This window comes from Rhineura floridana, chromosome 1 (genome assembly GCF_030035675.1).
Source record: "Rhineura floridana isolate rRhiFlo1 chromosome 1, rRhiFlo1.hap2, whole genome shotgun sequence".
NCBI classification, from domain to species: Eukaryota; Metazoa; Chordata; class Lepidosauria; order Squamata; family Rhineuridae; genus Rhineura; species Rhineura floridana.
This window is the reverse complement of record NC_084480.1, coordinates 184,899,876-184,913,487: the sequence shown is the minus strand read 5'-3', so window position 1 is coordinate 184,913,487 and position 13,612 is coordinate 184,899,876. Positions and strand designations below refer to the sequence as shown.

At 40.0% G+C, this 13,612-nt stretch overlaps 1 protein-coding gene across 1 annotated transcript in view; it reads left to right on the top strand.

Moving 5' to 3' along the window:
• The window catches only part of GALNT12 (polypeptide N-acetylgalactosaminyltransferase 12), a 57,541-nt gene that overhangs the window by 38,461 nt on the left and 5,468 nt on the right, over window positions 1-13,612 (top strand). Inside the window, exons 6-8 of the mRNA XM_061589022.1 lie at window positions 1,181-1,357; window positions 5,564-5,695; window positions 7,469-7,582. Coding sequence (XP_061445006.1) covers window positions 1,181-1,357; window positions 5,564-5,695; window positions 7,469-7,582 — 423 coding nt within the window. The remainder of the gene's footprint in view (window positions 1-1,180; window positions 1,358-5,563; window positions 5,696-7,468; window positions 7,583-13,612) is intronic.

Here is a 13,612-nt window from a genome sequence, read left to right as displayed (position 1 = left end):
CCAGGATACCTGAAAGACCGTCTTACCCCTTATATACCCAGTCGATCACTGCGCTCTGCAGGTGAGGGCTTCCTGCAGATACCATCTTATCAGGAGGTTCGTTCTGCACAATATAGAAAATGGACCTTTAGTGTGGTGGCACCTACCTTGTGGAATTCCCACTCTTTGAATATTAGGCAGGCCACATCTCTGCTAACTTTTTGGTGCCTTTTGAAGACTTTCCTCTTTCAACAAGCCTTTTAGGTTGAGACCTATCCCAGTCTGTGTCTGTGTTAGAATTGCTTAATATGTTTTTTAATAATGTTTTTAACCCTTTTTTAAAGTTGTTTTTTTTTTTTTTTAAAAAATGTTTTTAATGCTGTTTTGTTTTAATGTATTTTAAGATCTGTTTTTATGATGTTTTAAAGTGTTTTTAGCGCTTTGTTTGCCGCCCTGGGCTCCTGCTGGGAGGAAGGGTGGGATACAAATTAAATAATAAATAAATAATAATAATACCACAACTTAAATGATATACTCTTTGATCTTAATATAGTATGTAATTGTATGACTCTAATGCACAAATGAGCCAGTACTTGTTACATGCTGTGAAATGCCCAGGCAGCTTTTCTATTCTTTTAGCTGAAGTTTCCTCCACAGCCACCTGCTGACTCGTGTGTAAAAAGCATTCGTCAATTAATTACTTTTGTGTAAAGCCACTAAATGACTCTGCCCAGTTGTCCTGTCCTTTTTTAAAAAAGTTATGGCCTGCTCCAAGTTCATAAGGAAGAAAGTGTAGGAAATATCAATGAGATATGCTTCCAGTAATAATCATGCTAGACTGTTGACACTGAATGTTGATACAGAATGTATTTGATTGTGTATACGCAGCATGAGAGATGAAACTTGATGCTAATTTTTAGAAAATAGTGGAACTATTGTACACATAGAATAGAACTTGAAACATGCAAGAAGTTAAATTAAAGAATCTGTAGAGGCTGGCACAAAGCAGAGCTAGCGAGTCTTGGAAAGGGATTTTTGAGGAAGGGCAGGAGTATTTACTCAACTTACCAAGCATTAGATTGAGTTTCAGTGGTGCAAATAGCTTATTAAACAGCTGCTGCTTAAGCCAATTTATAGGATAGGGCAGCAAGATTTCATATATGTAACAGAGGCTGGTTTTTGATGTTGTTACTTTATTTAGATCTGGCAGTGTGGAGGAAGTCTTGAGATCCATCCTTGTTCTCATGTGGGGCATGTTTTCCCAAAGCAAGCTCCCTATTCACGGGCAAAGGCTTTAGCTAACTCTGTCCGTGCTGCAGAAGTATGGATGGATTCATACAAAGAGCTGTATTACCACAGAAATCCACATGCACGCATGGTAAGTTTACTGTTCACTATACAAACATAAATGCCAGATTCCTTCTTTGAGATGCTTACAAACTAAATGTTGACTCTGGGAGGAAACAAGGGAGAGGCAAGGCAATAAGGGGCAACATTCCAGGCAGGGCAGTGTGTATCCTGCAATTTGTGTGAATGCAGAAAATCTACGTTGTAGAATGTTGGGTTTTTTTCTATTTTTCTAATCAGCTAGCCTATAAATTTCAAAAGTTGTGCTTGAATGTATAAAACAGGGGTGGCCAAACTTGCTTAACGTAAGAGCCACATACAATAAACTTCAGATGTTTGAGAGCTGCAAGACATGAACAAATATTACAGTCATGTTTTTATTGTTACATGCACATTTTGTTACAAAAATCTTATATAAATATTAAGAAATATATGTACGTAATAATATTTATTCATGTATGTAGTTTTTAAACTGTTAATTTGTATTAGTTTCAATAATCACAAAGTACACATGTCTATACCAAATGTTTTCAAAATCCTGAATGATTATTGTTTTAACTATATTGAGCATAATTATTACGGTAATGAACTATGGAAACATCTAAGAAAAATATGCAAATAAAAGGGGTAAAAACAGACATTTTAATGATATTTATTTGTCTTAGTAAATATCTGGTCAAAAATATGTAAACCAATAAAATTAGAGATATTTTAATCAGATACCACCTTACAAAATTATAGTCTTATCATAATACTTTTATGACTCAAACAGTCATTGCTGCAATTATCAAGCTAATTACTGCTAGTAAAGGTCTTATGAGTCTCCATCTTGGCTGTGAGTCGTTGAAAATCCAGCTGATGTGTTGTCAAGGATGTACGAATTAGCTCCATCAGGTGTTGATTTGTAAGGATAGCACGATGCTTCGACTTCACAAACTCATTACAGAGTACACTGATTCACGGCAGTATGTTGTACTGAAAATTGAAATGAGTCGCACACTGGTTTTCTTCAGTTCAAGATATTTTATTTCTGGAACTTGCTTCCAGAACTCAATTGTAGACTGGGATTTATTCACCCATGCTGGAGGAATCGCTTTGCCAGGTTGAAGATACCCAGCTGGGCTCCCAGCAGTTTCCATGCTTCCCTGACCCGTTAGTCCTCACCACTCACAGGAGGTACCTGACTTGCAACCCCTCTCACCTCGCTCTCCAAGAATTCAGAGGCGTGAAGAGGAACGGTCGGGTTTAAGGCGGAGCCAAAGACTTCACACGGAAGTCAAGCCCTCTTCATGAGGCATGCAAGGAGGGGTTGCTTTGCTGCGTCAACGTCTGTAGCTTGGAGACATGCATAGAGTTTGTTGTTCTGTGCCTTCAAGTCGACTACAACCTATGAATCAGCGACCTCCAACAGCATCTGTCATGAACCACCCTGTTCAGATCTTGTAAGTTCAGGTCTGTGGCTTCCTTTATGGAATCAATCCATCTCTTGTTTGGCCTTCCTCTTTTTCTACTCCCTTCTGTTTTCCCCAGCATTATTGTCTTTTCTAATGAATCATGTCTTCTCATGATGTGTCCAAAGTACGATAAGTTTCATCATTTTAGCTTCTAGTGACAGTTCTGGTTTAATTTGTTCTAACACCCAATTATTGGTCTTTTTCGCAGTCCATGGTATCCGCGAAGCTCTCCTTCGACACCACATTTCAAATGAATTGATTTTTCTCTTACCCGCTTTTTTCACTGTCCAACTTTCACATCCATACATAGAGATCGGAAATACCAGGGTCTGAATGATCCTGACTTTAGTGTTCAGTGATACATCTTTGCATTTGAGGACCTTTTCTAGTTCTCTCACAGCTGCCCTCCCCAGTCCTAGCCTTCTTCTGATTTCTTGGCTGTTGTCTCCATTTTGGTTAATGACTGTGCCGAGGTATTGATAATCTTTGACAAGTTCAATGTCCTCATTGTCAACTGTAAAATTACATAAATCTTCTGTTGTCATTACTTTAGTCTTTTTGATGTTCAGCTGTAGTCCTGCTTTTGTGCTTTCCTCTTTAACTTTCATCAGCATTCGTTTCAAATCATTACTGGTTTCTCCTAGTAGTATGGTATCGTCTGCATATCTTAAATTATTGATATTTCTCCCTCCAATTTTCACACCTCCTTCATCTTGATCCATTCCTGCTTTCCGTATGATATGTTCTGTGTATAGATTAAATAAATAAATAATAAATAAATTTTATTTATAAGTCGCCTATCTGGCCGAGTTAATGGCCACTCTAGGCGACATACAGTACACAGTAAAATACAATATCAAAATACCATAATAACAAATTAAGCTAAAAACCACCCGTCCAGTTAATAACAGCATAAAAGTTAGTCCACCCCAGAGATCCTATAGGCCTGCCTGAATAGCCAGGTCTTCAAGGCTTGACGGAACCCCATCAGGGAGGGGGCATGGCGAAGATCGGAAGGAAGGGAATTAGGGTGATAAGATACACCCCTGTCTCACACCCTTTCCGATGGGGAACCAATCGGTTTCTCCATATTCTGTCCTTACAGTAGCCTCTTGTCCAGAGTATAGGTTGTGCATCAGGACAATCGGATGCTGTGGCACCCCCATTTCTTTTAAAGCATTCCATAGTTTTTCACGATCTACACAGTCAAAGGCTTTGCTGTCATCTATAAAGCACAGGGTGATTTTCTTCCAAAATTCCTTGGTCTGTTCCATTATCCAATGTATGTTTGCAATATGATCTCTGGTGCCTCTTCCCTTTCTAAATCCAGCTTGGACGTCTGGCATTTCTCGCTCCATATATGGTAAGAGCCTTTGTTGTAGAATCTTGAGCATTACTTTATTTGCATGGGATATTAAGGCAATAGTTCAATAATTACTGCATTCCCTGGGAACCCCTTTCTTTGGAATTGGGATGTATATGGAACGCTTCCAGTCTGTGGGCCATTGTTTAGTTTTCCATATTTCTTGACAGATTTTTGTAAGATTTGGACAGATTCAGTCTCAGTAGCTTTTAGCAAATCTATTGGTATGCCATCTGTTCCTTGTGATTTGTTTCTTCCAAGTATTTTAAGAGCAGCTTTCACCTTACATTCTAAAATTTCTGGTTCTTCATCATATGGTTCCTCCGTGAATGAATCTGTCATCCTGGCATCTCTTTTATAGAGTTCTTCAGTGTATTGCTTCCATCTTCCTTTTATTTCATATTGGTCAGTCACTGTGTTCCCCTGTTGATTATATTCAACATCCCTACTCTTGGTTTAAATTTCCCTTTCATTTCTCTAATCTTTTGGAACAGGGCTTTTGTTCTACCCTTTTTGTTGTCCTCTTCTATTTCTATACGTACTAGTCACTGTATTGTTGCATTTAGGGTTGTGACTGTGTTTCTATCTCCTTTTGCTTTTGCTTTCCTTCTCTCTTTAACCATTTTAAGAGTTGCTTCAGTCATCCATTGAGGTCTTTCTCTCTTTTTAACTAGGTATTCTCTTTTTGCATTCTTCCCTGATAACGTCTCTGACTTCACTCCATAGTTCTGGTTCTCTGTCAGCTAAGTTTGAAGCCTCAAACCTGTTCCTTATTTGATCCTTATATGCTTCTGGGATGTTATTTAAATTGTATTTTGGCATTATGATTGCTTTGTTGTTCTTCTTTAGCTTTACTCTGATTTTTGATACGACCAGTTCATGATCTGTACCGCAGTCTGTTCCTGGTCTTGTTTTTGCAGAAAGTATGGAACTTCTCCATCTTCTGCTGCCAATTATATAATCAATTTGATTCCTGTATTGACCATTTGTTGATGTCCACGTGTACAGTTGACTTTTTGGTTGCTCAAAAAATGTGTACTTTATATACTAAGCATTAAATTTTATCTTGACCATCTCTTTTTTCAGGCCTCCACAACTTGTGATTTGCCAGGAAAAAACATGGTGCACCAACCATGGTTTCTGGCCTGTCAGGAGCTTAAAAGCTTACCCCCACCCCTATCCCAATACCATTTTTGCAATCTCAACCTGGTAGCAGAAACAGAACATTTATCAAGCACTTGGCACACTACATGGTTTGTGGGCAGCATCTAGCATTGTGAGTCGCAGGCTATGCAAACCCAACAATATTGCATGCAGATTTCAGCTTATTAGGATCTCATTTTTCCCTCTGACATTTTAAAGTTTATGTTGTAGCTTTCCTTCTGTTGAAATTTTGCTTCACTCTGGGTTTTATTTTTAGGAGCCTTATGGAGATGTGACAGAAAGAAGATTGCTTCGAGAGAAGCTGAAATGCAAGGATTTCAGATGGTACTTGGAGAATATTTACCCAGAACTCCATGTGCCAGAGGATAGGCCTGGCTTTTTTGGGATGGTAAGTAAAATTCTTTTCTTAGAAGGTGGTTTCAATGAGTTCAAAGCCCTATCTCCTTCAGGATAGTTGGGCAAGCTAGAAATCAGCAAAAAGTATGATCCGTTTACACTTGAATTCCCTAAATAGCCATGAATTCCCTAAGTGGCCTTAGGTAAGCTGCTATCTGTCAGTGTTGGACTCTATGGAGATAAAAATACCAGCTACCTTATATAGAGCTGTTGTAAGAAGTATTGAGGATGTGAAGCATTTTGAAGTGTTATATAAGTGTTTGTTGTTGTTGGTATTGTTATAAAATTCAAATGGATTCATATGTAACAATTACATGCTAAACATAAGAGAGATTCTACTGAATCTGATCATCTAGTTCACCATCCTAAACTAGTTGCTTCCCACAAGGGAGATTCCACTGTTTCCTTTCCGTCAGTTATATATTGCTGTACACTGAAGCTCATGATTCTGCCTGTGCAACGTAATCCTCTTCCCTGCTTAAATATAGGTTTATATATAAAGGGACAATCTCAGATCATTTTTGGGTCACACTAGGCATGATATAATGCCACCATAACGGAGGCATGCTTTTTCCTGGCTATGTGTTATGCATGTACAGGGAAGGTGGGTGGAGGAGAGGACCACATAATGTTAATAGCAAATGCAAATTCACCCTATGTGGTGTATAAATGAATTTAATAATGTATCAAATAACTGGCTAACAAACATTCCTCTAGTAGCTTTCCTGTTGCTGCTTGCCAACAGGATACCTATCCAATTTTGTCTGAGCTGTCTTTCCTGTAGCTGAAAGCATCTTGTCCAACCATGCTTGCTTTATATTCTCTTTTCTCCCCTCTACTGGTTTTACTAGTACTTGGCAGATCCTTCCTTTGTGAAATCCTGAGCTTGTGATGCTGCTGTGAATTTCCTTGAAGGGAAAATTATTCTTTCTTTTATGTAGCTCTTGGGCCTGACATTTTGAATTCAATGCAAATAAAGAAAGGATCAGATCATACTACAGTTGTTTTCACTGGGAAGAACTATATTTACAACACATACTGCTTCCCAGCTAAATACTACACAGAAGCCCTGGATGTCTTCCCATTGAGTTTGAAATAACAGGTCATACTGGCATTATATCTGACCTACCCCAAGGAAATTTGGAGCTAGGATCAATAGTTAATCATAGTACAATCATAATTTTTATTCACAACACTTGAAAACAGCGGTAACAACTGCTGCATGCTAATTCTCATTTGCTATTACATCCTTCTTAGATTAGCAAATATAAAATCAGATTATAAAAGCAGTCCATATACCATCTACAGTAAGTGCATTTTGACCACCAGCAGCTTGTATTTGACAATTCAGATCCAATTGTAGAAGATAATTGGAGAATCCTCTCTGGCATGAAGAACTGTTTTAAAAGCTCTAGTGTAGCTCTTTCATTCTTAAGAGAGCTTCATTCTAATTTTCATAGCATGAATATATGGCAATATATTTTCAAAAGGCAGTTACCAATTCAGACTGGGGGGGGACCTATGGGTGGTTCCGATGAAGTCATAACTAACTCAAAATCAATTAATTCAGTGGTCTACTATTAAAAAGTCAGATACTTCCATATTTAGTTGTGATGGTGTCTCATTTTTTAAAATGTTCCTCTAGCTGTATCTGTTGTGATATTGAATTATAAGCTGCTAAATTCATAGTTTTTAAAGTGCAATGACTGATGGGATGTTTGGATTGTGGGTGGGTATCTCTTAATGGCCTTCTATTGCCTTTTAGCTGAAGAACAGAGGGATGGCAAATTATTGTTTTGATTATAATCCTCCCAGTGAGCATGAAATAACAGGACACACAGTCATATTATATCCTTGTCATGGTATGGGACAAAATCAGGTAAGATTTTATTTTCACTGACACAGAAGGGTCGAATGTAGCTTTCTCTGTGTGTATTTATTTTTTTATTTATTAACATTTTTAGCACCAGCTCTATATCACTTGTTCTTAGGACATGTAATTCATTAAAACAAGAATTCACTACTTAAAACAATAAATAATCAACACTAGTCTTAAAACATAAAGCAAATAACAGTAAATTCTAACAGTGCACAAATTCCTGACTAAATAGCCATGTCTTGACTTGGCACCAAAATAAAGCCAAAGTTGGCTCCAGGCAAACCTTGGAAGGGAGGGTATTCCATAACTAGGGCACCACCATGGAGAAGGTCCTTTCCCACTTCTCCACATAATGTGTAGCTCTTAAAAATGGGAGCTTAATGAACAGATCTAATGGTCAAGCAGGACAGTTTATTTATTTTGTATTTGTTCAACAATTTATATACCACTGAACTCTGTAGTAGAGAGAACGACACTCCTTCAAGTACCTAAGCTGCAAGTTGATTAGGACTTTATTAGTTGCAAATATCTGAAATTGGACCAGAAGTGTATTTGCAGCCAGTGCAATTCTCCTTAAAACCAGTGTTGTATGGTTTCTATATATGCTGTTCAACTTAGCAAACTAGCTGTCACACTCTGCGCTAGATGCCCTTCTTCAAGGGCAGCCCCACACAGAGTGCATTACAGTAATCCAATTGGGAGGTTACTAGGGCTATGTACGTTCCCCTCTGATCCAGTCTGGAGCCCAAATTAAACAAATGGTTGGGAATGGGAAGGAGAAGATATTGCATCTCCTCCTCTCTGCTGACCATACTGTAGAGAACAGGATTGAGTTCAATCTTGCTGGGTGCTGCTTCCCCAATGCATTCCTGCAGGGAACATGCTGGTTAAACAGACCCCTGCAGTCAGTAGGATTGAACCCTCTGCCCATCAGCTGGTGAACGGATGTCTCAGTCTTGCTCAGTTTGGATGTGTGTGCATGTTCTCCTGCTGGGAACAGGTGCATGCAGCCAAAGTACAGTGCCAGGCTGTTTGAAAACCCTCTTGCAGACATTTTTGTGCTGCTCTTTGCTGCTCCTTCTTTCCTCCCAATGCCCTACCTCTTGATAGTCGTATATTGCTCCAGGCAGCCTGACCCAACATAATCAGGAACTGACTCAACCTGATTTGGCCAAAGCCCAAATCAGCCAAGTTCAGGATTCAGGCTTTGGCCAAATTCAATGCACAGCCCTAGAGTTTACCAGAGCATAAATTAGTGTGGCAATGCTATCCCTGTTCAGGAGCAGCTGGTGGGTCAACTTAAGGTTGCCAAGGACACTCTGAGCCGCATATCTTTTCTGAGGGAAGTTCAACCCCGTCAACTTCTTTTACCTAATTCCCTGGCACAAGAACTATCTACCCACAAAGCCTCTGTCTTGTTTGGATTCAGTCTGTTTATTAGTCTGCATCCAGACACTAGTCCAGCACCTCCACAGCCTCCCCTATGACTATGGTGATGAATGCCTTAGTTACATCCTGTTTAGATTACTGTAATGCGTTCTACATGGGGCTGCCTTTGAAGACTGTTTGGAAACTTAAACTGGTACAAAGAGCTGCAGCCAGAGTGTTAACTGGGGCTCGTTACAGGAACCATACAACTCCCTTGTTACAACAGCTCCACTGGCTGCCAGTCTGTTTTCGGTCACAATTCAAAGTGCTGGTTTTGACCTATAAAGCCCTATATGGCCTAGGTCCAGGCTATTTGTCAGACCGTATCTCCCTATATGAGCCTGCCCGGGCCCTGAGATCTTCAGGAGAGGCCCTTCTCTCAGTCCCAACACTGTCGCAAGCGCAATTGGTGGAGACACGAGATAGGGCCTTCTTGGTGGCTGCTCCTAGGTTCTGGAACTCCCTTCCTAGGGAGGCACGAATGGCCCCCTCCTTGCCATCCTTCCGTCGGCAAGTAAAGACTTTTTTATTCCAACAGGCTTTTGAGATAGAAGGTGTTTAGGATTGAGCTGTATAAGGTTTGTTTATTGTTTTATGCTGTTATTTGTATTTTAAATGGTTTTTTAGTATTTTAAGTGCCTGTTTCATGGTTTTAAGGTTGCGTATAGTTTAATTGTATCTTAATTGTATATTTTTGTATGTGTTTAACTACATGTAGTTTTATTTGTAAGCCGCCCTGAGTTCCAGTTTGGAAAAAGGGCGGGGTAAAAATGAAGTTTCATTCATTCATTCATTCCCCTAACTAGGGATGGAATCCTCTCCTTTTTTACATTCCATTTTTAAGTGTCGCCCCCTAGTGGTCATTAACAATCTAATTCCTTTTCCTCCAATATCTCTTCATTTTTCCAATCTCCTCCGCTTATTTTTTTTTTTGCTTTGCAGAGAATTATGGATATTATAATAGTTATTTATTCAGGAGTCTCCACCAGTATCCATCTGAACTATGTAATTATCGCCTGTTTACATTCCTTTTCAAGTACATTGCAGAGCAGATTAAGGAAGATAATCAAGTCAGTGTCTTCCCCGCTGCTGCTTACAACTTTTTTTCCCCCTGCTGCTTTCTGTCTGTTAGTTACAATCAACACTTCATTGACAGCAGTGAAAGGGAATAAACGTTTGAAGAGCTCACATAGAAAGTACATCAATAAAGTATCACTCAGGCTATGGAGGATTTCAAAGTGAATTTAAAAAAAAATCAGAAGAAAAGAAGAAGAATGAATTGGAAACCAGGCACGGAGAGCTGCTACTTCAAAATTCTTTCTGCAAAGATAGAGAATATCAGAAGTAATCATTAATCAACAAGCATATAGATAGAGGTGATCCAGTGGACATAGTGTACTTAGATTTTCAAAAAGCATTTGACAAGGTACCTCATCAAAGACTTCTGAGGAAGCTTAGCAGTCATGGAATAAGAGGAGAGGTCCTCTTGTGGATAAGGAATTGGTTAAGAAGCAGAAAGCAGAGAGTAGGAATAAATGGACAGTTCTCCCAGTGGAGGGCTGTAGAAAGTGGAGTCCCTCAAGGATCGGTATTGGGACCTGTACTTTTCAACTTGTTCATTAATGACCTAGATTGTTCAGGGTTGTTAAAACAAAAAGGGATTGCGAAGAGCTCCAAAAAAACCTCTCCAAACTGAGTGAATGGCCAGAAAAATGGCAAATGCAATTCAATATAAACAAGTGTAAAATTATGCATATTGGAGCAAAAAAATCTGAATTTCACATATACGCTCATGGGGTCTGAACTGGCGGTGACCGACCAGGAGAGAGACCTCGGGGTTGTGGTGGACAGCACGATGAAAATGTTGACCCAGTGTGCGGCAGCTGTGAAAAAGGCAAATTCCATGCTAGGGATAATTAGGAAAGATATTGAAAATAAAACAGCCGATATCATAATGCCGTTGTATAAATCTATGGTGCAGCCGCATTTGGAATACTGTGTACAGTTCTGGTCGCCTCATCTCAAAAAGGATATTATAGAGTTGGAAAAGGTTCAGAAGAGGGCAACCAGAATGATCAAGGGGATGGAGCGACTCCCTTACGAGGAAAGTTTGCAGTATTTGGGGCTTTTTAGTTTAGAGAAAAGGCGGGTCAGAGGAGACATGATAGAAGTGTATAAAATTATGCATGGCATTGAGAAAGTGGATAGAGAAAAGTTTTTCTCCCTCTCTCATAATACTAGAACTCGTGGACATTCAAAGAAGCTGAATGTTGGAAGATTCAGGACAGACAAAAGGAAGTACTTCTTTACTCAGCGCATAGTTAAACTATGGAATTTGCTCCCACAAGATGCAGTAATGGCCACCAGCTTGGATGGCTTTAAAAGAAGATTAGACAGATTCATGGAGGACAGGGCTATCAGTGGCTACTGGCCATGATGGCTGTGCTCTGCCACCCTAGTCAGAGGCAGCATGCTTCTGAAAACCAGTTGCCGGAAGCCTCAGGAGGGGAGAGTGTTCTTGCACTCGGGTCCTGCTTGCAGGCTTCCCCCAGGCACCTGGCTGGCCACTGTGAGAACAGGATGCTGGACTAGATGGGCCACTGGCCTGATCCAGCAGGCTCTTCTTATGTTCTTATGTTATGTTCTTAATCCAGTGGCAAATCTGATTATTGCAGAAATGCTACACCGAATTCAGTTGACGGAGAAATAGAGCTGGCCGTCATCACTACATTGATGTCACCCAACTCTAAACCTCAGTCAGCGACTTCATACAGATACTGTATGAAGCTTGGGGGACAAGATGAAACTTTGTGGTATTCCACAGCACACTTGGTGTGGAGCAGAGCAGAAGTCCCCCAATGCCATTTTTTTGAAGTCAGACTAGAATGTGCATAGATAATCCATTTCCTTCAAGAACATCTGAAGCTGTCCACCCACCACTTGCTCTAGAAGGAGACATTTGCAACTTGGTGATAACTGCCATACCTTTAGATCCAGATGTGGTTGCACTGCAGCCTTTTTGAAGGCTGAAGGCACTATCCCTGACTTAAAGAGGCATTCATCACCCTCTGAACCCACTATCAACCCAGCAAGCTTTTTATCAGTAATGATAGGCAAGGGATAAGACTGATGCAAGTGTCTTTTCCATCTCCTCAGGTCCCAGTAACAAAAAATGATCCCAAATAACCTGAGTCTGGCACCTCTCCTGGGACTGTATCAATTGCATTGTCAGAGCAGACTTTCTCCTCAAAGTCCTTTGTAAATTCATCAGATCAGTCAACCAAGGGTTCAGTTCCTCTTCCTCCAAGCTGCGTTCTTCACCACTACTCAAAACATCTCTGCTGGGTGTCACCTTGAAGATACAATGGGGGAGAGATTTTCCAGTGCTTTATTTTAATATGGAATTTTCCCAGTGTTTTTTTTTTTCATAAGAAATTTTCTGTTTCATAAGTTCATTTGTAACAATGAATGGATGCCAATTGCAAATGCAGTGGGCTGGTTCACATGTCACTTTAAACCACAATTAACTATGGTTTGTTCAGCATGCTGGTGTAGGGAGCTGAAATTGTAGCTGCTTCACTCCTCTCCCAGTCCTGTTGCTGCCATGCTTTAAGCCACGGTTTCTTACTGTTATGTCTGTTCCTTAAACAAACCACAGTCAGTAAGCCAAGAATAAATGTGGTTACAGCTCATGGTTTGTTTGAACATAATACTAAGCCAAACTATGGCTTGGCTCCTGGCAGTGGAGGAGGAGTGAAGCAGCCGCAGTTTTAGCCCTGCCCACCAGCAACCTGCACGTTCACCTTTAAACCAAAGTTGAGATTAACTGTGGTTAAAGTGACATGCAAACCAGGCCACTGTTAGGCAAGATAGGTAGTTTCAAAGTTTTAGACTTTGTTTTCTAAATACAAGTAAAAGACACGTGTTAAATTAGATGACTCTCTCGGGCATCAGAAAAACAATCAAATACAAACTGAAACTTTTCTGATGCAAATTACTCTAGTTTTCATAAGAAAATTTTTCACTACAAAAATGTCTGGAGAACTCACTTCACTGAGTTTTCTTAGCCTTCCTCAACTATGGTAAGGCTGAGCCTGCAGAGGACTGTCTTAATTTGCCTCTCCCCACCCCATCCCCTGCCTGTTTTTTCTCTGCTCCTACAGAGCCTGCAGCAGGCTTTGTTTTATGCTTAGTCCCACCACCTCTTCTCTTGTAACCCAGCAAATTGCAGCCCCTCTCAACCTAGTCTAAAATCTTGTTCAATTTCAGAGGTATCTCAGGGCATAATGGAAGGTTTTTGTCTTTTGGCCTGCCTTCTTACTGTGATGTACTCTGTGAATCAAATACACAAGTCTTCAAATTCATAACCCTCCTGTCCTGCCCCCACTCACATAGAGTCCTTTCTGTTCCTCTTTGTGCCTCTTATAGTCCCAGCTAACTATGGAATACCCTCCCCAGAGATATTTGTTTGGCACCTACTCTCTTACCTTTTAGGTGCTACATTAAAATTATTCTCTTCCCTTGAGCTTTTGGAGAATAAAAGCAAGATTGTTTTGTCATTAGTATAGTTGTGAACTTTATATTTTTTCTTGGATTGTAAGC